The following is a 23,638-nucleotide window of genomic DNA, read 5'->3' as shown; positions in this document are numbered from 1 at the left end:
TTCATCAACATCATAGGCGGGACTACTACGAGAAGGGCATGGGGGAGGGGCCGTGATGGGGATCTAAGCACTACTGTAGATATTGTAGAAGACTAAAGACCACAATCTTTGGTATTGGCTGAACCTCAGCTTTCAAGTTAATCTTGTACAGTTAGTGTATTTTACTTTCATCATTTTGAAGGGATTAAAGTAAGTAGAATTAGCACTGGACTGCAAACCACAAGGTTGGCAGTTCAAACCCCACCAGCTGCTCCTCAAAAACCTTATACAGGGTTGCTATGAGTTGGAACCGATTTGATGTCCCCTTGATCACAACAATGGACAACAATGACAAAAGAAGTGTTACCAGAGGAGGATGAGGACTGTCTCCTTTAGATTCTGATACAATACTCTAGGCTCACCATTTGCATGTTTAATAAGTGCAAGTTTGGGAAGACCTGCCCTAAATCCTAGCTCAGTGGTTGTCAAACCTTGGTTGCTCATTAAAATCCATCTTGGGAACTTTGAAGGAAAAATACTGGTGCCTGGGCCCTACTTCAAAGGTGCTGATTTAATTGGTCTGGAGTGGGGCCTACCAAAGTTGTTAAATAACTTCCTGTTCGATTATAAGTGCAGCCAGGGTTGAGAACAGGCTGTGTAAAGAAAGACTAATGGGCTGGTGAAAGTGGGCTAACCAGACTCCCCACTGTCTCAAGGTCAAGTCTGGGAAGCTTCCTTCTCACATGCAGATGAGTGTGTGAACCTACAGGTCTGTCTGTTGTCTGTCTGTGCTCACACTCCCAGAAACCGAAGGAGCTGCCCTGAAGTGGAGATAAGAGATGCAGGTCCACGGAGAATCATTCCAGAGAGAAAAACTTAAAATGCCGTTATTGTTGTTAAGTGCCATTGTTGGTTCCAACCCATAGTGAGCCTGTATAGGGTTTCTGAGGAGCAGCTGGTGAGCTTGAAACACCGACCTTGCGGTTCAAACCAACTTTGCAGTCCAGCACGTTAACCCATAGCACCATAAGCAAAAAGGATGAGGGAATGTTTTTAGATGGCATTCCCATTTCAACACAGAAACTAGGGATGAACAGACAACACTAAGATGACACAAAGGAAACACATCAATTCAAACTCCAATTCTATGGGACTACCTAGGAGCTCTGGTAGTGTAACGGCTACAAATCAGGCTGCTAACCTCAGGGTCGGCAGTTTGAAACTACCAGCTGTTCCCGCAGAAGAAAGATGAGGCTTTCTGCTCCCGTAAAGATTTACAGCCTCGGAAACCCTGTACAGAATCTCTATGAGTCAGAACCAACTCCATGGCACATCACCACCACCTTCACTAACTGCACTTGAGAGCTATGTCTCCAACAGTCCCCCTGCTTTTCCAGCACAGAAACTGTAAATGAATGGTTAATTATTAAGTCATGTCTAAATTCATCTGCTAGAGAGTAAGCACCACGAGGGCAGGGTCTTTCTGGTGTGTCTACCATCTTGTTCACTACCAGTTGGCACATATTTGTTGAATGAATGAATAGAAGATCATGATTTCTGATTGTTTCCATCTGAAACCATGAGCAAAGATGATAGTGAAATTAGTTGATTTCAGCTAATGGGAGGAGTGAATGAGTGGAAGAGTGAATGAAAAAGTTGAACTGATGACTGAGCAGGAGTCGGGGTGCTAGATGTATCATAAATGTTTTCTAAGTTCAGTTCTGATTATATTTCATGACAGGGATTACATAAATGGAAACTTCTGAGGGATTTGGTAATGGTACCCTTTTGAACACTTCACTTTTAAGTGTGTGTTGCATACTTTATTGGCAAATCTTCAACAAACACTATATGTGTATATACATACATATGCACACTTATGTGAATATATTGATGAAAGATCTAGAAAGAGTTCACACATCACCACTAATATGTTATGATCTTTGGTACACAATAACTTTGATTGTCAAATGAAACCTTGATGAAATTTCATAGGGGTAGAATCCTTCACCATCTTGAAACATTCATAGATTCAATATTCAACAGGCAGCTCTAAACATATAGTCCAAGACCTCTGGTTAGATTTCACCTCTAGGTGCCATGGGAATGTTCAAAGTCACAAACAAATGCAAATTCCACAATTCAGAGCTTCATATCCCTAACTGAGGGTCACATTTTTATTCAGGCTGCGACACTTAGCACCAGTTTCCAAACCTCTGCCAGGAAAGCCAAGTGGCAGATCTCTGGCTTGAGGTCAGGAAGGAGACAGTTCTATGGCTCAACAAGCCATATACATATTTTTTTTACAATAAAATCATCATTCCCAGGTTATCTCTTCTCAGATTTTTGTGGGCTATGTTTAAATATGACAACAGTCTTTACTGGAAGACCCAAAATGTTTTATCTTGAAAAATCAGCCATTCGTTCCGCTGTAAAAAAAAAAAAAAAAAAAAAAACCACAGCAGGGAATGTCTAATTTTACTTTGATATTTACATTGTGGTCCATATCCATTCTTGAATAAAGGCTTTTGTAATTTCCCTTCAAGAAAGCTCCTAAATTTAGGTCCAGATGTCATGAAGAAGTTGTTTCGTTTTTATATTCTTATTTGCTTGCTGTCTGGCTACCACAAAAATCATCAAACATTAACATTCTCTTCTCGAGTGGGTCTCCTATATCGCAGGTCTGGGTATGACAGAGAAAAGAGAAATTAGTGTAGTCATAAACTGCCCCACTCTACAAGGGAAGCCCAAGCTAGCCTTCAAGATTACACATTCCTTGTGCTTTCCTTGCCCCCTTAGTTTTAGTTTAGTCAACTCTCCTCCTTGAATCCCTAGTACTAGATGTCTTCAGCCAATGCCATGCCAAAAAGATGAGGGGTTGGTTTCCACCCAAGCATTCATCCCCCTTCTGGCATTAGCCTTTCCCCCTATTCTTAGTCTGTATAGTCTAGTATGGTCACAGCACCTCTGTCCCCAGTTCAGACATGTGACTCAGATCCAGCCAATGAAATCATCACATTTTCATGGCCACAGCTATTGGGTCATGGGAGGGCACATTACCCAATCAGATGAAACGATATGAGCCTTCTGGGTCTCCCTCTCTTGCCTAGTAGACATTGTAAGAAGCTGATAAAAGTTATCTTGAAATGATTACAAAGACCCTGTTTGAGAAAGGATCTACATGAAGAGCTGAACAGAAATTTAGAAACCAGGTTCTAGGGACATATGTGAATCCTTCCTCCTTCTAAACCAAGAATTATCCTTGGAGTTTTGTTTAAACCAGTTTGGGTTGGGTCTTGTCATTTAAAAAGTAACTGTTGTTGTTGTTAAGTGCTGTCGAGTCGGTTCTGACCCATAGCGACCCTAAACAGGGTTTCCGAGGCTGTAAATCTTTACGGGAGCAGAAAGCCTCATCTTTCTCCCATGGAGCAGCTGGTAGTTTCAAACTGCTGACCTTGCAGTTCGCAGCCCGATTCGTAACCACTACGCTACCAGAGCTCCTTAAAAAGTAACTGATACACAGACAATTCTGATGGCACTTAACAACAACAACAATTATCTTGGGCTAAGAATCCTGGTGTGGCACCATAGGATAAGCACTGGACCACAAGGTCGGTTTGAACCAGGTTGACAGTTTAAACTCACCAGCCATAGCTCCTTGGAAACTCTATATAGGGTCGCTATGAGTTGGAACTGACTCAACAGAACTTAACAACGACAAATCTTGGCCCAAGGACGCCTGGTGCAGCACTGTCAAATCAGCACTGGACTGCAACCACAAAGTTAGTTCAAACCCACCATCTATTCCTCGGAAACCCTATACAGGGTCACTATGAGTCAGGACCGACTCGACAGTACTTAAACAACAACATCTTGGAATAAAGGAGCCCTGGTGGCACTGTAGGATCAGCACTGGACTGCTAACTGCAAGGTCAGCAGTTCAAACCCACCAGCCACTCCTCAGGAGAAAGAAGAGGCTTTCTGTTTCTGTAAAGATTTGCAGCCTTGGAAACCCTATATCTGTCATTAGGAGTAGGAATTGATACAATAGCAGTAGGCTTTATCCTGGGATATACCCACTGGATAAATCATTGTCTTACTCAATGCCAGTTCAGTTACTCACCATGCGTAGCATCATGTTCCCCCAAATGCAAAGAACCTTGTTGCTGAAAAAAGAAAACAGGTAAACACATCACTGGAAGGGACTGTAGGTCCCAGATCTTGTTGTATAGTTGGCACAATCTGTGAGTCCCCACCATTTTCACCAAATGAAGATTAAAACCAAGGTTCAGCCATAGAAATACCTAACTCTTTTAAGGTACAGTGATACTGTTCTTCCATTCATTCATTTCACAGATACTTGCTGAGCATTTACAATATACAAGATAACATATCAGAACCTGACATTGCAAGGATATAGACATAGTCCAGGATCTCATGGAACTTAGAGTTGGTCTGCTAGATCCCTTACTTAAACCATGCTGACAGTATCAATTCATGTGGAGACTTAATTATACACAGTGCCTTCCATCAGAATTACAACTTCTAAAAGCAGGAGTGGCATTTGAATTAAGATGGGTCTACTAGTTGGAAGCAATGCAGCCAGAGTGCTCCTTGGAGGCCAAGATGGCCAAACTTTGTCTCTCATACGTCAGACATATTGTCAGGAGGGACCAGTCACTGGAAAAGGATATTATGTTTGGTAAGGTGGAGGGTCAGAGAAAAAGAGGAAGACCCCCCAACGAGATGGAATGGTCAAGTGGCAGCATCGATGAACTCAAGCGTGGCAACAGTAGTGAGGTTGGCCCAGGATTGGGCAGTATTTCGTTCTGCTGTGCATAAGGTGGCTATGAATTGGTACCGACTCGATGGCACCTAACAACAACAACAACTAGTTCTTAGGGAGTCACGGTGGTGCTGGAGGACAAGCACTGGACTGCTAACCACAAGGTTGGCATTTCAATCCCACTGACCCCGGGAGAAAAATAAGGCTGTCTTCTCCTGTAAAGATTTACAGCCTTGGAAACCCCATAGAGCCTGGCTAGGAGTCAGAATTAACTCGATGGCAGTGGGTTGACTAGTTAACAGATTTTCCAAGAAAGCCAACAAGGGCTTTAGAATCAGGAAGAGTGGGCATCTCTTCTATATTCTCGGTAGGAATAGAAATCAAAACCATCTTTTTAAGAGAGGGATCAAACAGTATCTGTAAAATCACCACGTATGTGCCCTGTGGCAGAAATACTCAAAATAAGTGTAACAAAAATGTTTTGTTATACCATTTCGAAAAAACAAAAACAAAACAACAGAAACAAGCCAAATGTTCAAGATGTAGTATTAAGTGGGGAAGCAAAGTGATGATTTTATTTGCATCTATTATCCCCACTTATATTAAGTGAGAAACGTCTTAGGTGTTCACCATCATAACCCCAGTGCCTAGAACAGGAGTGGGGACTATCCGGCCCATGGCTGTATAAGGCCAGCGAAATCATTTGGTCTGGCCCTGCCAAGGCAACCACAGTTCCAGCCATTACATTACAACAGGCTAATTTTTAAGTTTATAATTTTATATGGCCTGTGAATGATGTCATAAATATCCAAGTGGCTCTTGGCAGAAAAAATGGTTCCCCATGCCTGACCTAGAACAAAGCAGGCATAGGAAGTGTTGAATTAATGTTATTTTTTTAATTAAAAAATACAGAAATGTTTAAAAATAAAATAGAAAACCAAGTCCCCTCAAGTGACCATCCCAAGAGCTAGGCATCTTGTTCCCTGTTGTACTGTTAGGGAGCAAATCTGTGACAAACAGCCCCTGCCCTGGCCCTAGGCAGTCTCCTACTCACCTCCACCTCCCTCCTTTCCAGCGTCAGCAAGCTGGGGTTCGCTCTCTTCTCCACGTCCTGCAACTTGAGCAGCTTTTCAATCAGGAACATCTTATCTTTGCCCTCCTGCCATGAAGAAAAATCAAATCAGAACACAGAGGACAATGATCCTGTGAGATTGCAAGGCAATTGATGGGAAGGTGATTTTTAGGCAGCTGGAGTCCTAGAAAATGGACAGACATTGCTTTCGTGTATTCTTTTCCTGAGAGAAAAGAAATATTCCACAGAAATTCTCTCCTTTGTCTTCCTCCATGGTAATATTCTTCTCTGAAGCAATCCCCCCGGTATGCTTCACCAACAGCTGCTGCTGGAAATGGGAAGTCCTTGGGCAAATGGTCTTCTGTCTGCCCATTCTTGGCCTACGTTCTGACCCATGAGCCTGGCTGGGCACCTACTTTGTCTACCTCTGCCCTGTCCTTCTACCCAAAATGCTGAAATGTGTTGTTGTTAATTGTCGTCAAGTCAATTCTGACTCATAATGACCCTGTATAGAGTTTCCAAGAAGCAGCTGGTGAGTTTGAACTGCCAATCTTGTGGTTTAAAGCAACCTTGCAGTCCTCCAGTGATTATCCTACAGCACCACACCAGGACTTCTAAAACGTTGTTAAATGCAGTCGAGTTCAGTTGCGACTCACTGCAACCGTGTATAGGGTTTCCGAGGAGCAGCTGGTGGGTTTGAATCATTGACCTTTTGGTTTGCAGCCCAATGCTAATCCTACAGCGCCACACTAAAATGTACAGGATGTCAAATCTGTTTCATTTACAAGTTGTCTGTGTTAACAGAACAGAACCACACTCACAAACAACTGAGTAGAGAAGCAGGCCCTCTCCAAGAACCTCTGGGGATCCCTGTGGACTCCGGATGCTCTGGTGTAACACACACTGTTGATCATGCGTCCAGTCTACATCAATGGCTGTAGTCCCATTTCCCACACCAGGTTCCCTGTAAAATCTGACCCACTCATTTTAGCATTCATCAGTGGCCCTTGTATATAACAGCTACTACTTTGAGGTTTGCTGCATGGTGGGGTTCTGTTGTCTTGTAGGGAAGTGCTATTTCTGGGAATTGGCATTTCTAACAAGTCTTTCTGCTGGTTTGCAGGTAGCCCAGTTGTTTGGAAATCTCTCGCTAGAGCTGCTGTTTTCACACTCCAGGTGGAACTGCACAGCGGTAAAGAGCAGAGACTTTGGAGTCACTCTACCAGGCTCAAACCCCACCACTGACTAGTCCTGTAAGCCTCAGTTCATTCATTTTACAATGGGATTGCACAAAACGTAGATGCCCTAACGGAAGTGTTGTTGTGGTGGTTGTTAAGTGCCTTTGAGTAGGTTCTGACTCATAACAACCCTGTATAGGGTTTCTGAGGAGCGGCTGGTGAGTCTCTAAACTGCTGGCCTTGCAGTTCAAACTGACCTTTGGTCCAGTGCTTTATCCTACGGTGCCACACCTGGACTGAATATTAAGAGGGATTATTGTTGAATTATTATTAGCACAATGCCAGGCATCATAGAAGTGCTCAATAAACACAATCTGTTTCTAGTATTGTTCCCAGGATGGAGTCCAGCAATTTACAGTTTTATTAAGCACCCAGGTGCTTTGAATGTACATCATCTTACTTTACGAGGGTCTGGTTTTCTCAGAACCTGTTCTAAGTCTCTTTGTCTGGGTTCTTTCAGAGACAACGTCCCTGCCTGCGTGGTCTATCTTCTGTGCAAAACTCTCAAGCTGATAGACCATAATCTGGAGTTCAGGGGCCTCTGTCCACTAATGCTATCCAACTGTCTGCCCAGTTTACCAGGCCACTCATAATATTGGTTAAGCTTCTGGGGACAGGGAAGGGGGAAAGCTTAAGTAACCTCACAGCTTTTCCTTTACACCATGAAAGAACCAACCTAAATGACTGAAAATCCCAAAGATTCAAACAGATACAGAACACTGGGAAACCCTGCTTCTTTCTCCTGCTCTTAGACATAAGCTCTTATGTCATGGTTGACGTAGTAACCATGGTATCCCTTGTGTACAGACTGTGGTCTCTAAATATCATTTCTCCAGGACATCTTAACGAAATGGTTGGTTCTTGTTCTGGGACAGGAAATAAGCAAGATTAACCTGGAACATCTTGTCTTTCCAGAGACTTTGGAGGTCATGTGAAAAGAACCCAGGAGTTCATTCAAAAGGATTTCCATTATCAAAGGATGAGATTATGTGAGCCCAACAGTGAATGTAACTGAAAGGCATCAATCTATTGAAACCTATGAATTCATACAATAACTTAAGCATCCTTGCCATCTACAATCTGAGGGTCCTGGCTTATCGTTTTGAAAACTGATAACTATGTGGAGAATATCATGCTTTTACCTTGCCTTTCTCTTATGAGCTATACCTCAAGCCAATCAATAAGCTGATGAGCAAAAAAATTTTATTCTTTTTTTACAAAAGAATCCTAGCGAATCAATGAAAAATGCATCATAGAATTAGACAATCACTCTTTTGGACCCACTGTGGGTTACTGCGCTGAACTGCAAAGTCACTTGAACCACAAGATCAGTGGTTCAAGCTCAACAGCCACTCCTTGGAAACCCTATACAGGGTCACTATGGGTTGGAACCAACTTGATGGCATTATCAACAAAAATGCACTGTAGGATAAACACTGCACTGCTAATTGCAAGGTCGGTGGTTCAAACCCACCAATCAGTCTTTGGGAATGTTATAAAGGGTTGCTATGAGTCAGAAATGAATCAACTGCACTTAACAACAACAACAACAATGCAATAAATGGGTCTTCTAAGAAAAACTCAAGAGTCCTGGTGTGGCACTGTAGGATAAGCACTGGACCACAAATGTCAATTTGCACTGCAAGTTTGGCGGTTCAAACTCACCAGCTGCTCCTCTGAAATCCTATACAGGGTCGTTATGAGTAGAAATCGACTCAACAGTACTTAACAACAATAAGTAAAACTCATTAAAAGCTGCTAAATCTATTAGATGAAGGGCTGATGGAAGATTTATGATGGATGAATTAAACCAACAGAGCTTGGACCTACTGATCACTGTTCATATCACACACACACACAGAGAAATAATCAGAAGAGTATATGTCTTTGGAGGTGATGCCACCAAAAAGTATAGCTCACCTCTGAGATAGTCTGTCTAGAAAGTTGAATTTGGATCTAATCAATTCTCTAGATCTAACAATCTGTTTATAGGGAATACAAAAGAAAACATTATAAACTAAACAACATCACAGGGTTTCAGATCAGAGATGAGGGAAGATTCCAACAACTGTAAAAAGAGTCCTGTTATGGCACTGTAGGGTAAGCACTGGACTGCAAGGTAAGTGGTTCAAGCTCACCAACCTCTCCCTGGAAGCCCTATACAGTGTGGCTATGAGACAGAACTGACTTGACGGCACTTAAAACAACAACTGTAAAAAGACACTTAGGGAACAAGTAGGGAGATTTGGACATGATATTAAATACTACTGAGGAATTACTAATATGTTTTCTTTTCAGTGTGATGATGGTTTTGGGTTATGTTTTCTTAATATTTTTTCCATAGAGATTCATATCGAAGTTTCATAAGCTGAATTCTATACCCTAGGTTTTTCTTTGAAATAATCCAGAGATTTGCATGGGGAGGAGTAGTGTAGATGAAATAAAACCAGTGTTGTCTTATTGGTTCCAATCTGGTGATCTCGTGTGTGTCAGAGTAGACCTGTACTCCATGGGCTTTGAATGGCTGATTTTTCAGAAGCAGATAGATCACATAACAGTATGTACATGTGAACTTGTAGACAGTACCCATTTGACCTAGCATCAATGGCTTGATAGTAAAAACTCGACTAGAGGAAAATAAAAAACAATTTTTAATAAAAGAAACAAATGTAAATTGCTACAATTTGATGAACTTTATGGATATAGTAGCTCAAAATACCAACAGAGAGGGAATGAGTCTTCATAGCAAGTACCAATCCTATCCCCTCTGCATACAGGATACATAGGGATGGGCAAGTTAAACATTGGCTACCTAAAATGAGGGGGGCGATGAAGGCACGAAGTAACTGGCTTACAAGTTTTCAAGAGGAGTTTAGTTTAAGCCTGTGTGAGGGAAGATAGAGTCTCTACTGAATAGTTTTCATCTTGTCTAGATGGGTCTGGTAAAAAGAGATGGGGATAAGACTCTTATGATTCAATAGTTAGTGATTGTTATCATGACTAATTGTGACTGTCACAACTGTAAAGGTAGAAGTTCTGTAACAAAAATGGGGGTGCAATTAATCTTACAGTACAGGGACAGAGGACCCTAGGACCATCAAGGGAGAAGAGCATGAGCGGAATGTGGGACCCTATCCAGAGAAGCAGCAACACTAGAAATGGAGGCAGAGAGCAGCTGAGGACTCTGGACTCAGGGAAAGAGCAAGACTGATTGCTGGTGGCCAGGAGGCAGGCCTGCAGAATGTGCCCTTTGGTTGTTTAAATTATTATATATTCCTGAGTGTTTTTGTGTACACCTTCCCCCAAAAACAAAAACAGAGGGAACAGAAGCAAATACTGTTGGATGATGATGCACAGAGATTATAATTATTGCAACGAAACGATGGTGTAAAACCAATGTTCTCCCATGTAAACTATCACTCAATTCCCAATAAAAAAAACTTATAAAAGAGTGTACACATGTGGCTACGGGGTGGCAGATTTATGGGAGTTCATTGTATTATTCTATTTTGGAGGATGTTTGGAAACTTCCATTATAACATGTAGGAGGCTGGAGGCGAGCAAGGAGACTTACATTAATGATCTGCTCATGGAGTAGTCGGATCATAATCTTCCTTCCCTCTGTAATCTGCCAGTAAAGATAAGTGATGATTCTGGAAAAAATAAGAAAAAAGAATGACACACACTCTTGCCAGTGCTTTGTTATTGTTGCTAAGTGCCGTCGAGTTGGTTCCGACTCATAGCAACCTTGTATAGGGGTTCCGAGGAGCGACTTGGTGGGTTTGAACCACCAACCTTGCCTTTAAACCAACCTTGAAGTTGAGTGCTTATCCTACAGTGCCACTCCCAGGGTTTTTCAGGCTCTCTAATACAATAAATTTAATGCACCAGACTGCAAAGCAGTTTGAACTGCAAGGTCAGCAGTTTAAGCTCACCAGCAGCTCCTCAGAAACCTTTTATAGGCTCACTATGGGTCGGATCCAACTCGACGGCACTTCATAACAACACAACAACAGCAATACAATAAATGGCTCTTGCAGGAAATACTTGTCAAAGACAAGTGAAATCCATTTGGTAATAGGTTAATGGTGGTTTTATAATGGATGGATGAAGTCAACAAACTTGGACCTACTGCTTACGCTTTACGTTCCCACCTCCACACACTCTCCCTCTCTCTCTCTCTCTCTCTCTCTCACACACACACACACACACACACACACACGAGATAATCAGATGGTATACTAATCGGGCAGCTAATCTCATGGTCAGCAGTTCGAAACTACCAGCTGTTCCACAGGAGAAAGATGAGGCTTTCTGCTCCTATACAGATTTACAGTCTCGGAAATCCTGTAGTCAGAACCAGCTCCACAGCACACAACAACAACAACAGTGTGGTGTAATGGTTACCACTCGGGCTGCTAACCTCAAGGTCAGCAGTTCAAAACAACCAGCCGTTCCTAGGGAGAAAGATGAGGCTTTCTGCTTCTGTAAAGATTTACAGCCTAGGAAACCCTGTACAGCATCACTATGAGTCGGAACTGATTCCACGGCACATAACAACATATATCTCTGGAGGTATGGCCATCAAACACAGCTCATCTCTGAGGTATTCTGACTGAAAAACTGAACCTGGAGAGAAGGAGCGGCTGGGGACTCTGGACTTTAGGGAGGGAGGGGGGCTGTGTGCTGGCGGCCGGGGGGCTGGCATGCGGGGTGTACCCTTTGGCTGTTTGAATGGTTATATATCCAGGAGTGCTTTGGTGTACATCAAAAACAGAGGGATTGGAAGCAAATGCTGTTGAATGATGACACATGGAATGGATTATAACCATGGCAATGAAATGAAATACGATAGGATGAATGTAAAGCTGATACTCTCCCATGTAAACTATCACTCAATTCACAATAAAAACTTATATAAAAAAAACCCTGAACCAGGATCTAATCAGTTCTCTAGAACTAACCATCACCTGGATGAGAACCACAAACCTAATGCCATCAAGTCAATTCCAACCCTCACCAACCCCACTGGTGTTGCTAAGTGCCGTCGAGTTGGTTCCGACTCACAGCAACCCTGCATAGGGTTTCCAAGGAGTGGCTGGTGAGTTTGAACTGCCAACCTTGCAGTTAACCGACCTTGTGGTCCAGTGCTTATCCTACAGTGCCATACCAGGCCTCTTAGCAACCCTATAGAGACCTTATAAGACACAGTAGAAGTGCTCCTTAGGATTTCTGATACTAGGTTTTATGGGAACAGACAGCCTCGTATGTCTCCCAAGGAGAGGCTAGTGGGTTTGAACCACCAACCCTGAGGTTAGCAACCCACAATTTAACCCACTGTGTCACTGAGGCACCTAATTGGATGAAAGGAACTGTGATATTAACTTGCAAATGTGTGATATTGACTTGGTCAAACTGTGTTCCTGGAAAGTTAGTTGTGGTGGTTATGTGCCATGGAGTCGATTCCAACTCATAGCGAACAACTCAAAAAAGGAGGGTGAGAAGGTTGTAGAACTGAAAGAATGTCATCAACGTCACTGAAGTGGTGCATGTTTTACTGTATGTATTCCCATGGCCCTTCTGGCTGCACCAGACTTCAGAGGCCTCTAGTCCCACCACACCATCACATGTAAGACTTTTTCCTAGAACAGTTATTCACAAAGACAAGCCTTTGGAGCACCACCCCGCTGTCATGAGATCTGCCTTCTTGTCTTATCATTGGCACCTGACTTACTATTTCTATAATGTAACTTGATTTGGCTTACTCTTTGACTCTTGACTTTGAAAGTATTCAATATGTGCACCTCTTTGTCTAAACACTCTTCCCTTTGATGATCTCACCCTGGCTTGTAGCTTTAAATGCAGTCTATATGCTGACAACAGTCTCCACTTGGTCTCTGCTTGGACATCTGATAGACATCCAACTGAGCATGTCCACGAACAGTTCTGGCCCTATCTGTTGTCTTTTTCCAGTTCAAAGAATGGTGATTCCATCCTCCCTGATGCTCTGGTTAAAAAAAAAAAATCTGGCCACCCTCTTTGACTCCATCTCTCAATCCTCACAATCAATTCTTCAGGAATGAAGTTGACTTATTTTAAAATAGATTCAGAATCTGGTCACTTCTCACTATCTGCACTATTACCGCCCTTAGTACCACCCTGGTACCAGCCACATCTGGCTTACTGCAAAAGTTTCCTCTACTGGGTTGAATAGCTGTTGGCATTGTTGTCGTTAGATGCCGTTGAGTCTTTCCAATTCACAGCAATAGTGTTCCTCCAAATTCATGTCTACTCAGAACCTCGAAATATGACCTTATTTGGGAAGAGTCTTTGCACATATAAATAGTTAGAGGCTAAGATGAGTTCAGACTAGATGAGGGTGGGCCCTAAATCCAATATGGCGGGTGTCTTTATAAGAAGAGGATAGGACACTCGGAGACACAGACACAAACAACAAAAGGCAATGTGACGGTGGAAGCAGAAATCAGACTGCAAACCCAGGAATGCTAAGTACTGCAGCAACCAGTAGAAACTATCAAGTGGCCAGGAAGGATTCTTTCCCTGGAACATTTTGGCATCTCCCTGTGTGATACATGTTGTTATCAGTTGTTCTCAAGTTAGACCCCAACTCATGGTGACACTATGCAGTTTCATTGCCTGAATTTCACAAGTAAATTACCTGGCCTTTCTTTCTAGGCTGTCTGAGTTTGAAGCTTCACCTAAACCTGTTCAGTATCCTAGCAACATGCAAGCCTCCACTTGACAGACAACTGATAGCTGTGCAGGAGGTGCACTGGCCAGAAATTGAATCTGAGCTTCTACATGGAAGGCAAGAATTCTGAACTACTGTGTGTAATATTATATCTGACAAATTCTGTCGTGACCCAGTTTTGAGATTTTGGTTAGAGGCCAGTGTATTCCCTTTCTTGAGCAACTGATTTAATCCATGTTCCAACTACTCCCCTTATTGGATGTCACACTCCTGGGTCACTTAGCACCCTTGATTTCTTATCCCGGGCCAGATGTCAAACAAGAAAGGACAACCTTCTGCCTTGCATAAATAAGCCTTCTACAATTACAGCTTGTTATCCAGGGCACAGCTCTGAACAGCCCTGCCGGGGGCGTGCTATAGTTACCCCTGGGAGCTGTGAGTAAAAGTCCACAGTCCTCATCTTCCTCTGGTCTCACCACATCCCACTGTGATTCAAGCACCGTGTTTGCTCTCTTGCTCTATCCACAGCCATCTCTCAGCACAGTAGCCTCAATGATTCTTTTTAAATCTACATTAGACTGTGCCACGTCTCTGCGACAAAATCCTGTAATGGTTCATTCCAAGTTGAGGCTGGAGTTCTCAGAATGGGTCCTGAGGCCCTACATTTGACCCTCAACTCCTGCCTTATGTCTGTATCCTACCCACCCTCCGTCTCCACATTCACTCACGCTGGCATCCTCATTGGCCTGGAATGTGCCTGGCTGGCTCCTGTTTTGGGGGCTCTTCACTTTATAGTCTCTGCCTGGAATGTTCTCCCAAACATATACCCATCTCCATCACGTGACCACATCACCCAAGCTTCCTTAACCTCTGGCTTGCAGTTAGGTTCAGTCATTGGGAGACACTGGCAGAAGATTAGAGGAAAGAGGTACCTATTTCCCTTGCTTCCTCCCTGTTCTGGAAGTTTCTATGTTCCTCTATGCCAGGGGTGGGAAACGTCTGGCCCATGGGCCATATAAGGCCTGTGAAATCATTTGGTCTGGCCTTGCCAAGGCGGTTCCATCCATCACACTGATGTTGCTGTTAAGTACCATCAAGTCGGTTCCAACCCATAGAGACCCTGTATAGGGTTTCCAAGGAGCAGCTGGTGAGCTTGAGCCACCAACCTTGCAGTTCAAACCAACCCTTGGTCGAGTGCTTATCCTACAGAGCCACACCAGAACCTTGGTGGTGGTTGGTGGTTATATGCTGTGGAGTTGTTTCTGACTCATAGCGACCTTGCATAGGGTTTCTGAGGCTGTAAATCTTTATGGGAACAGAAGACCTCAACTTTTTCCTGTGGAACCACTGGCAGTTTCGAACTGCTAACCTTGAAGTTACCAGCCTAACTGGCAACCAGTATACGACCAGAGCTCCTTATACCAGTCCCTTAGGGAAAGTTAGTTAAATGTTTGACCAAATATAGCAAGCTATTTTTTTAAGTTGATAATTCTGTATGGCCTGCAAACAATGTTATAAATTTTTGCAGAAAAAAGTTTCCCCACCTCTGCTCTCTGCAACAGTTCCTATTAAGGCAGCCCTACCTTCATACCCCAAGGAGCTCTGGTAGCGTAGTGGTTATGAATCGGGCTGCGAACCTTAAGGTCAGCAGTTTGAAACTACGAGCTGTTCCATGGGAGAAAGATGAGGCTTTCTGCTCCGGTAAAGATTTACAGCTTCAAGAAACCCTGTACAGGGCCGCTATGAGTTGGTTCCGACTCCATGGCACATCACCACCAACCACCATAATTAAAAAATTGTGGTGATGGTTGTATACCGTCAAGTGGATTCTGGCCCATAGTGACCCTGTATTGGTTTTCCGAGGCTGCAAATCTTTATGGGAGCAGAAAGCCTCAACTTTCTTCCACAGAGCAACTGCTAGATTCGAACTGTTGACCTTACAGTTAGAAGCCTAGCTCATAATCCATTATGCTACCGGAGCTCCATATATATATTTATATATATATATGAAATTTTTTAAAATAGGTCTTGTTTAATTTGGCATGGGTTTCCATGCATAGGTTGATATATTTTAAATAACTATATCTTACAATGATGTTTTTGATTCTCTCAGTAAGCTGTCATTACATCAGCGATGTTTTGGATGACAGAAATTCAAAGGGAAAAACAAACTCTTCTTATTGGAAATGCCCAAACCATTCTAACAATCTCCAAAATCCACACACAGACTTTTCCTAAGTATTCTCATATCCCCGTTTCATTTTATTCTCTTAAGAGAGACAATGGGTCTTGCTTTATTCATAGGACGGGCAAAGAAACTAGACCATATTCTCATATCCCTGTTTCATTTTATTCTCTTAAGAGAGACAATGGGTCTTGCTTTATTCATAGGATGGGCAAAGAAACTAGACCAAGATCTTAAATACCCTTTAAAAGGATGACCCAACATTTAATAGTCAAGTCGGCTCTCCCACAGTACAGAACCCTGAGTCTGACGTTGTTGTTGTTAAGTGCCATCGAGTCAGTTCTGACCCATAGCGACCCTGTATAGGCTTTCCAAGGAGTGGCTGGTGAGCTTGAACCACTGACCCCGTGATTCAAACTGACTTTGGAGTCCAGCGCATTAAGCCACAGTGCCACCCCAGGACTCCTGACATTAGGAATGTCTGAAGTCAGGAAAGCATCTTCCCACAGTTTCTTTTGGTTTCTTCCCACTAGCCCCTCAACACAGCTCACTTACAACACAATGAGGGTGAGGATGAAAAAGAAGTGCACGCTCCCAATGAGGTTGCGGTAGATCCAAACAACCCACAGGTAACTCGGCTTGTTACTTAGTGTCTCGATCCAGCTGTAGATGGAGTGAATGAAGAAAGGCAGACCTCGAAATGCGCCACAGTTGGCTGAAGGCTTCAATCTGGGAAAACAAGGGACAGGAAAACATCTCTGCAGGGAGACGCAGGGATTGCTCATTCTGGAATCAGAATATTCTTTCTGGGCTCCTGACGTGGAAGTGACAATTCTTGCTGGTTCCATCCACACCCAGCAACTTCACTCAGTGTGAGGACTCATGTTGCAAACCCTCCTACCTGCCACAGACCTCCTCCCATACCAGGGTTCCGAGAATCCTTTGTAATGTCTATTATCAATTTGAACCCTAGATTAATATGTAATAAATGCAGTTGTAAGTTACTTCAATGTAATATTTCATATTAGTCACCAAAAGAAAGCATTTTTTTAAAAATCTCCTCCTTTTCCTTTAACTGCTCCTGCAGTCTGAGAAAAGCTATTGATATAGGTTCACAAAGACTAGCCACAATATTGTAGATAAAACCTCAGAAAAGTTGACAAACTCAGTGACTATAAAAATAAAGGCAGCAAAGAAAACAACAGGCTGGTGAAGGGTATACAGGTGAAACCATGCGATTCGACACATCGTTGTAACTGGGTATTAACTCTCAAAGGCGCTCATTAGAAGGTTCACAAAGTAAATTAGCATGGAGTTTTAGCCTTGTAGGTATGCTGACACATGAGAGCTGGGCTGCCAAGAACATTTGTGCCGAAAACATTCCTATGATTTTAGAAAAAGTAAGTTCTGCTGAAACATTACACAAAACTCTTAAAGCATCATTTTGGGGTCACCCTTTCTGACAGTGTCACCGGTTTGCTGTGCACCCCCACACCCTTCTAGGGATGCCACTGCTCACACCCTCTTTTTTCAGCTCTTAGCCTCAGCTGAGAAGTTCTAGAGTTGGGACCTGCACTTCAAGAACCAGCGGGCTGAATCCAAACCACCACCTGAAGCAATGGCGGCCAACCCAACAGTCAGGTAATGATCTATATGGTACCCTGGCCCGAATCAATGAACTAGGGCACTCATTTCCTTTCTTGGAAAGTTGAATTAAAGAAATACAAAGACGGAAGCCTGTTAGCTCTAGAAACTGAGGTCAGAACGGTGATGGCCAAATGCAGGGATTTGTTATCAATGAGTGGAAACTAGAGGGGAGCAAGAAATTGGTTAGGGACAGAGAGAAGAGAGGAGACGAAGAAACAAGTAAGAAAATGTTGAGACAGAGGGGCCTGTCCTGAAGAGCTTTCAGTTCCTGATAGTTGCAGTGCCACCAGCATCCTAAAATCAACTCCCTGTGAGTTGGTTCGTGCTTGCTCATTCCACAGTTCTACAAAGGTTCACTGAACCTCTTGCAGGCACTGTGCCCGAGGTGGGGTTCCAGAGTAAACCAGACAGACAAAGTCTCTGCCCTCTTGAGCTTATATTATAGTGGGGAAGGAGCTCAACTGATGAGTAACTAATGAAACAAGCAAAGTATTCAACAGTTCTGATGGTAAATGATGCAATGAAGAAAGGAAGTTAAGCCCCAGTAGAGAGAAGGTTGGAGTCTGACAGCAGGCAGGATGATCAGGAAGGACAGGTCTTCAATGAGTTTCAAGTGGAAAAGCAAAGGGTGGGAAGAGGAGGTCATCCCAACAGAGGAGCCCATGTGGAGAGGTGCTTGCTGGGACCCAGAAAGATGGAGGAGCAAAGGGAAGGGACACTGGAGAAGGTAGCAGGGAGCCAGGTCATAAAGGGCCCTGCTGTTAACTTGGGTTAACTTCTGTTCTTGGTGTCAAAGGACTGGCCTCTTCCTGTTCCCAGAAGCTTAGTATATGGCAGAAGCAAGGAGGCTGCTGATTCCCATTTGTGGCACCTTGATGTGGGATGCCCAAGTGAGGATACAGTATCCTCGTGCTTTTAATATCTGTTGGCTACTCACCTCCTCTGTCTCTAAAACATCACCCCAAGCCCCATCTCCTACCTCCAGATGGTGATGGCCAGGGTGCACAGGACCCCGGTGAAGGATGGGAAAAAGAGCAAGAAGATGAAGAACGTCATCATCTGTGAAGCGCGCCAGGCTTTGCTGGGAGGCTGGAAATTCATCATCAGGCTGATCTGAAGAAAGAGAGAGCAGAGTCTATCCCAACTGCTGCCCCCACCCCGATTGGCCCTCGGGCTCACACGTGACTTTGTGAAGCTGGCTGCTTATAACTCAGGACGGACTCACATTTTTGACATAAAACATGATGAACAGAGCAATCATTTGGATAAAGGGCAGCAGAGGGCAGAAGAAGATTCCAATCCTGTAAGGAATGAAGAGAGGGTGAATGTCAGAGACCAGAAGAAACATGAAGGATGGAGAGACGGGGAAGAGAGAAAGCTTCCATCCTCAGGTGCAAAGCAGGCAGTTTCTAGACACACCAGCAACCACATGCTCTATTCCCAAAAATAGTTTTTCATAGAATGGCCCCCTCTACACACAGCCCCTGTGTCAGCAGATGACCTTCCATGAGCTCTACTATGACATGCCCCCTCTTTCCCAGACCCCTCTTTGTGTGATATTCTAGAAGAGCTGAGTCCTGCAGGGAAAAGGCATTGATCTGCATTGAAATGCAAGTGAGACAAACACTCCTCTGTCAAACCATCCATGCTCTGGAGGACAAAAGGAAATTCAAATTTGATACGCACTCTTCTTTCTTTTCTCTACTTGCCAAACATTTGACCTCCATTTATCTACTTTTACCAGCCTCCCATTCTGAAAAAGAAAGACTAGTCTGAGGGTCTGGGTGGACAGCAGCATCGGCTAGAATTTACTGGCTTCTAAAAAACGTGATGGCCTTTATTTTTCCATTTACTTCTGATTTATGCCAAATGAGACTTAATGTTATAATCCATTTATGATTATAAAAGAAAGACAACTTTAAAGATTTATTAAAATAAAAAAAAAAGTAGCAGACCCCAAACCAAACTTCACTCATAGGATGTATGGAGCCAGTTCCAACTCATGGCCACCCACATACAAGGGGGCTTCAAAAAGTTCGTGGACAATTCCATGCTGTTTTTCATTCCAGTTTTTCATGAACTTTCTGAAGCCCCCTCGTGTGCAGAGTAGGGCTGCTCCGGAGGGTTTTCAAGGCTATGACTTTTTGGAAGCAGATAGCCTGGACTTTCTTCTGAGATACCTCTGGGTGGTTCAAGTCTCTTCAGAGGCATCTCAGAACAAAGACCTGGAGATCTACTGACAAAAAATCAGCCACTGGAAACCCAATGGCAAAGACAGAGCTTGCTCTGATGCACATGGAACTGCCATGAGCAAACCAGGAAGCCCAACAGCTACTGGTTTGATGACCCTCACCCAGCTGAAGGCCCAGACAAATACTACTAGGAAGGAAGATGGTCCAGATCTTTCCTTTATCTGAGAGAAGCCAGAAATTTTCAATTTTATGTAAGTTCCTGATCTTATATTATCTATCGGTAGTTAATCTAGATCAATTTTTAGAAACAGTGCTTTTTGGAACCAGAAAAACACATCTGCAAGCTGGTCTCTGCTCTCTGGTGATTCTCATATGATATCCTCAAGATCTCATGAAGGAAAAGAATAGTTTGGATCTGGATTCATGGACCTCAGAGTGGCTACCTAGATAGGAAAACAAGAGTCATCCCCGAGACTCCAGGTCCACAGACGTACCACGCCAGGGTTTGTGCGTAAATCAGCTCCAGGACATTTCTGGCGATGTCAAACTCCTGTACGCCCAGGCTGGTGATAAGTTTCATTCCAATGATTCTGCAAAAATGTACTGAGTTTAATCCCCAAACCATCCGTCCACTTCATCCTTCACAAGATCCCCCCACAGACTGTGTTCATCCATAAAGGAGATCCTCACAAATTGGGAATTAAGTTGGAAAGTCTCAAACCAATTTTTTTTTTCTTTTTAAGTTCCAAGTATAAGAATCCTTTAAAAAAAAAACCAAACTGAATTCCTCCGGTGTCAGTGGAATTAACCACCACCACAGAGAAGGAGGTTCTTCATATTATTAAAAATAAATGAAGAACTATGTTATTAAATTATTGTTAAGTGCTGTTGAGTCGGTTCCAACTCATAGTAATAACCCATATAGGGTTTCCAAGGCTTTAAATCTCTGAGGGAGCAGAAAGGCTCCTCCTTCTACCGTGCAGTAGCTATGGGCTTGAACCTTGGACCTTGTGGTTTACAGTCTAGTGCTTATCACTTGAAGCCCCAAGTTACTGTGCTCCCCAAGTTACTAAATGAAGGGCCACATGTGTCTCTGGGACAACTTAACATCGGTGGTTAGTTTATTTATCATGACTTTTAACTGGTGAGGTCTAAAATTAGTACAAAATGAAAGCTATGAGCTAAATCTATATGCATTGATATGGAAAGAGATACAGTTAAATAGATGCACATTCCACAAAGGAATGTGACCACATTTTTGCTTTTAAAAACTGTATCATATGCACACATACAGCAGTATATCTACGTGCATATAGAAGAAAATCTGGAAGGACAGACACTAAACAGTGAAAATGGCCCTCAGTTTCCATGGCTTCTTCCTAAGACATTGTTTCATAAGAAAAGGCTACAAAAGGTTTACTGAACCAAATGAACAGTGCCAACAGAACTGAAGGTCAAGGTGAAACCTTAGTTCACCGAGATGTAAGCAGTATCCCAGGGAGCAGTAGGTAGACTTGGAGCAATGCACACATTGAGTGTGTGAGGAATCTGCACTTCTGGCTCAGTCCGAATTGGGTTCTAATTACACTGGCAGGTACTATTACTCAACATCAACAAACAGGATAAATATTTGGTATTGTTGTTAACTGTTAGCAAGTTAACTCCCAGCTCATGGAATAAAACAGTCCCTGGTCCTATGCCATCCCCTGTTGGGTGGTGGTTTTCAGACCAGTGTTAGCCATAGGGTTTTCTGTGCGGCATCATAACAGCATGCAAAGCCTCCCACAACAGATAGGGAGGTACCTTGTCCCACAAGCAAGGGGAGAATGCTACCATTAAACCCCTACTGACCCCCAACAGTGATTTACCTCCTCAGAAATTCCCCAAGGAAGGAATCAGCTAAGGAGAACACGAAATCCATCAGAAGGAGCCGGTAGATTTCCTGGCCAATGAGGGTTTCCCAGCACTAGAAGGCAAGCAAGAGTTAGGATACAGGATGGGGTGTAACCTCAGCCCTTTCTCATTAGCACCAGCTGGTGGGCAGCTCAGTTTGATCAAGTCCTTGTGTGCCCAGACCTACTCTACGCCTGGTAAAAATGGACGATTAGTTGAGTTCATTTTCAAGGGTGTCTACTCCTTTCTGTGCCCCTCTCCCCTATTTAGGCATGGCCTTCACAGGTACCAAAACTTTCCCATCACCCTCTCTCCTCTTAAAACTTCTCATGTCTGTCTTGACTGTCTGGGTCCCACTGCTCAACCAGGGGTAATCCATTTCTTCCAGGGTTAATAACACTGCTACTCTTTGCTTATCGATCTTATGGGAGAAAAATATATCCATATCTTCTGGATTAAGTGACCAAGAGGATAAAGAATGAAAAAGTAATTCATATCTGTTGCATTAAGGAAGTTTGCCTAATAGTGCATTTTTACTGAGAGTGGGTCTTCTTTCCTAGGTACGGAAGCAGAGTGTTTGGCTTGCACAGCCTCAAAGTTTGCATTAGTCAGTTTCTGAAAATGGTTGTCAGTAAATTTTGCAGGCAGCCACTGCCATAAACTTGTGGACCAGAAGCTTTTGATTCAACTGATGGAGGAGAGGGAAGTTTTGGGTGCACAGCACAAGAATAATGGGTAGATGAACAGATGGATGGGTGAACAGAGATGAACAGAAGAATAACATGGGATACACTCTCACCAGCCCAACATGGAGGGCTAGCTTTGATTCTATCTAATAGTAAGTTAGGGAGGAAAGGTGAGGTTGTCGTGTCATATGAGATGGTTTGACTCTGGACACAAATAGTGTTATTTTGGGGCCCTGGGGATAAAGGCTATGAGAGGTTGGGGAGAAGCCCCTACTTCCCATACTGCACTTGGAACCATAAGGCAGTCCTGGTAGCCTGAGGATTCAGAAAGGCTACCAGCTCTGGATGACTGGGCATGTGGAGACCCATTTTCATGGGGATCCTTTTAGCAGAGGAAGAGCATCCTATTAAGAAGGCCAGACAGGCTGGCCAATTTCTGAATCCCCAAGGGACATTACTCTCAAGGGCTCCCAGATAAAACTGAGGACGACTCTCTGGGGTTGAGGAAGAGTAAGAAGCTGTCCCCAACAGGGGAGGGCTAGAAATGCTCTGAGTTAGGACCTAATCGTTAGTGCTACCACTCATACGTTTGCAGATTGGTGGGGCCAATGGCATTTGAGTTACAGAGAAAACGGAACATCAAAGATACAAAAGGATGCCTTCCCAAATCCCTAAACTGGTTGGATTTAATAGATTAGAATCTGAATTGCTACTATCTGTTAAGTGCCCAGCACTGTACTGTTACCACATGTGTTTTACAGATGAAAAAGCTGAAGCTTAAAGAGATTTTTGTTATTGTTGTTGTTGTTAAGTGCCTTCGAGTTGATTCCAACCCATAGGGACCCTGTACACGGTTTCCAAGGAGCAGCTGGTGAGCTTGAACCACCGACCTTGTGGTTCAAATCACTTTGCAGTCTGATGCACTAGCCCACAGCGCCACACCATCAAAGAGATTGTTGTTGTTGTTGTTAAGTGTCGTCGAGTTGGTTCTGACCCATAGCAACCCTGTACATGGTTTCTGAGGCTATAAATCTTTACGGGAGCAGATAGCCTCATCTTTCTCCTGCAGAGCCACTGGTAGTTTTGCACTGCTTAAGGTTCACAGCCCGATTCGTAACCACTACGCTATCAGAGCTCCTTATTAAAGAGATTTTTGTTGTTGTTAAGTGCCGTCGAGTCGGTTCCGACCCATAGCAACCCTGTACAGGGTTTCCGAGGGTGTAAATCTTTACAGGAGTAGAAAGCCTC

At 43.4% G+C, this 23,638-nt stretch overlaps 1 protein-coding gene across 1 annotated transcript in view; it reads right to left on the bottom strand.

Annotated features, from left to right (window-relative positions):
- Positions 1–4,094: 4,094 nt before the first annotated feature.
- TMC5 (transmembrane channel-like 5) overlaps positions 4,095–23,638 on the bottom strand; it is a 36,504-nt gene continuing 16,960 nt past the window's right edge. Inside the window, exons 10-17 of the mRNA XM_006875971.1 lie at positions 21,680–21,777; positions 20,306–20,401; positions 18,845–18,920; positions 18,599–18,732; positions 16,528–16,701; positions 10,650–10,728; positions 5,820–5,924; positions 4,095–4,145 (exon numbers count right to left, since the gene is read on the bottom strand). Of these exons, the coding sequence (XP_006876033.1) occupies positions 4,095–4,145; positions 5,820–5,924; positions 10,650–10,728; positions 16,528–16,701; positions 18,599–18,732; positions 18,845–18,920; positions 20,306–20,401; positions 21,680–21,777 (813 nt within the window). The remainder of the gene's footprint in view (positions 4,146–5,819; positions 5,925–10,649; positions 10,729–16,527; positions 16,702–18,598; positions 18,733–18,844; positions 18,921–20,305; positions 20,402–21,679; positions 21,778–23,638) is intronic.

This window comes from Chrysochloris asiatica, unplaced genomic scaffold, assembly GCF_000296735.1.
Source record: "Chrysochloris asiatica unplaced genomic scaffold, ChrAsi1.0 scaffold00348, whole genome shotgun sequence".
Classification (NCBI taxonomy): domain Eukaryota; kingdom Metazoa; phylum Chordata; class Mammalia; order Afrosoricida; family Chrysochloridae; genus Chrysochloris; species Chrysochloris asiatica.
This window is presented reverse-complemented; position numbering and strand designations above follow the sequence as displayed.